The sequence below is a fragment of the Dermacentor albipictus genome, chromosome 6, assembly GCF_038994185.2.
Source record: "Dermacentor albipictus isolate Rhodes 1998 colony chromosome 6, USDA_Dalb.pri_finalv2, whole genome shotgun sequence".
NCBI classification, from domain to species: domain Eukaryota; kingdom Metazoa; phylum Arthropoda; class Arachnida; order Ixodida; family Ixodidae; genus Dermacentor; species Dermacentor albipictus.
In genome coordinates, this window is record NC_091826.1 from 49262707 (window position 1) to 49264307 (window position 1601).

General features: G+C 51.7%; 1 protein-coding gene across 2 annotated transcripts in view; it reads right to left on the reverse strand.

Annotated features, from left to right (window-relative positions):
* Window positions 1-425: 425 nt before the first annotated feature.
* Window positions 426-1601, reverse strand: part of LOC135918654 (tyrosyl-DNA phosphodiesterase 2-like) — a 28581-nt gene continuing 27405 nt past the window's right edge. Inside the window, exon 2 of one of the 2 annotated variants that reach the window (XM_070540544.1) lies at window positions 426-1601. This exon is cut by the window's right edge and continues 20 nt beyond it. In XM_070540544.1, the coding sequence (XP_070396645.1) occupies window positions 706-1539 (834 nt within the window). In that variant the 5' untranslated portion in view covers window positions 1540-1601 and the 3' untranslated portion in view covers window positions 426-705. The other variant, XM_065452284.1, reaches the window with a different exon arrangement.

Here is a 1601-nt window from a genome sequence, read left to right on the forward strand (position 1 = left end):
TGCTGGCCAGACAAACGGCTCCTTAAATACTTTCGAACGAGGCTAATCGGTCTGTTCCGCAATGACTGGGTCCTCGATTACCCGGTGCACCTAAATGCCACTTCGAACACGCTCCGTGCAACAGTCGCGGTGGCACAGCCACCATGGCTTCCATTTTCTACACAAGATCTCGTACGTTGCATTATCCTCTGCAACTGCGCGTATTCCGATGCATGTGGAATGCAAAAAAGCTCGTGTAATGGTAGTTTTAACCTGGGGCTAAAATATTCCAGGTACTAAAATGTAATCTGCAAGCCTTCAGTGGAGCCATATTAATAGCCGAAGTTCACACTAAACCAATCCGACTACGAAGGAAATAGTTGTACTGAATGCGTCATGTAAAAAAAAAAGTCAAATCAAAGAATTGCGCGCGCAAGGGGCAAAACTCAGATGCGTAAGGATAAATTGTATTTCATTGCATTGCTGCGTGATTGAGCTCAGGAAAAGAAGTTGCTGCGCTGTCTCAAAACCAATGACTGCGAACAGGAACTTATTCACTCATCGCCAAGAAGTCAAAACGTACAATAAATATTTCACACACATAGCTTGACTTATGTGCAGTACAGACTTCGTTGCTGGATTTAGTCATGATGGTTAAAAATAAAATGTGCACCGTGTGATTTTGTCCTTGGATGTGTTAAACGCTACTACGGGCCACGCCACAGCCTAGAAAACGTTAAAACGGCACACCAGACCCCAGTGGTCACTGGGAAAGCAACCTAGTGGGCTTAGCCTTTCCATACCGATCAGATCGAACGACGCAGGCGTCATGGTGGCAGGCTTAGAAGCCTTCAAGTAGACCCTGTCGGGGCGGTACTGAGGCTTCTTACTAAAGTCAAAGGAATTGTTGTCATTCACCATCATTTCCCACGTGTAGCGGACTTCCCGCCGCCTGCCACAGTGTTCCCAGACGTCCACCAGGGAGCGCGGGCGTCCACCCACGTCACTGAGCTCATGTCCGCGCAGGCCGAGGTTTCCGCCGAAGATGACCGTCCTGTTAGCGGGATGCCTCAGACACTTCTTAAAACAGCTGGAGAGTTGCTTCTTACGCAGCTTCGGCTTGTCGTGATCGGATTCTAGCGCCGCGTTGATCAGCGTGATCGGGAGGCCCGCGAACGATGCCTCGATCGTCGCCACCTCCCGCAGCACCCGGCCCTGTTTCAGCTGTCGCATGTGGCACGTCTTGAATTCTGTGGTGGCTTTCTTCAGCATGGTTACCGTAGAGTTGCTCCAGTAGTGTCCTCGGACGCACCTGTAGTCTTTTCGAAAGGCCGGCCATATGACTGCATAACTTTCAAGCACCACTTCCTGGAGGAAGACCACGTCCGGGTCGGCGGCTCGGATTGTCGAGCAGACGGCTTCACTACGCGGCCGCAGGTTGCTTCGGTCGAGACCGTTTGTGTCCCACGTGATGAACTTCAGGGAGACTGGGGTGCCCGGTGTACCATCAACCGTCTTCGGTCGGTCGCTTCCGCTGGTGGCCGCAATTTCACCAAACATGGCCGCTGTAGCGTTCGAAACGCTTCCACGGAGCTGCACGAGAGAAAGGGAATCTGCTGTTC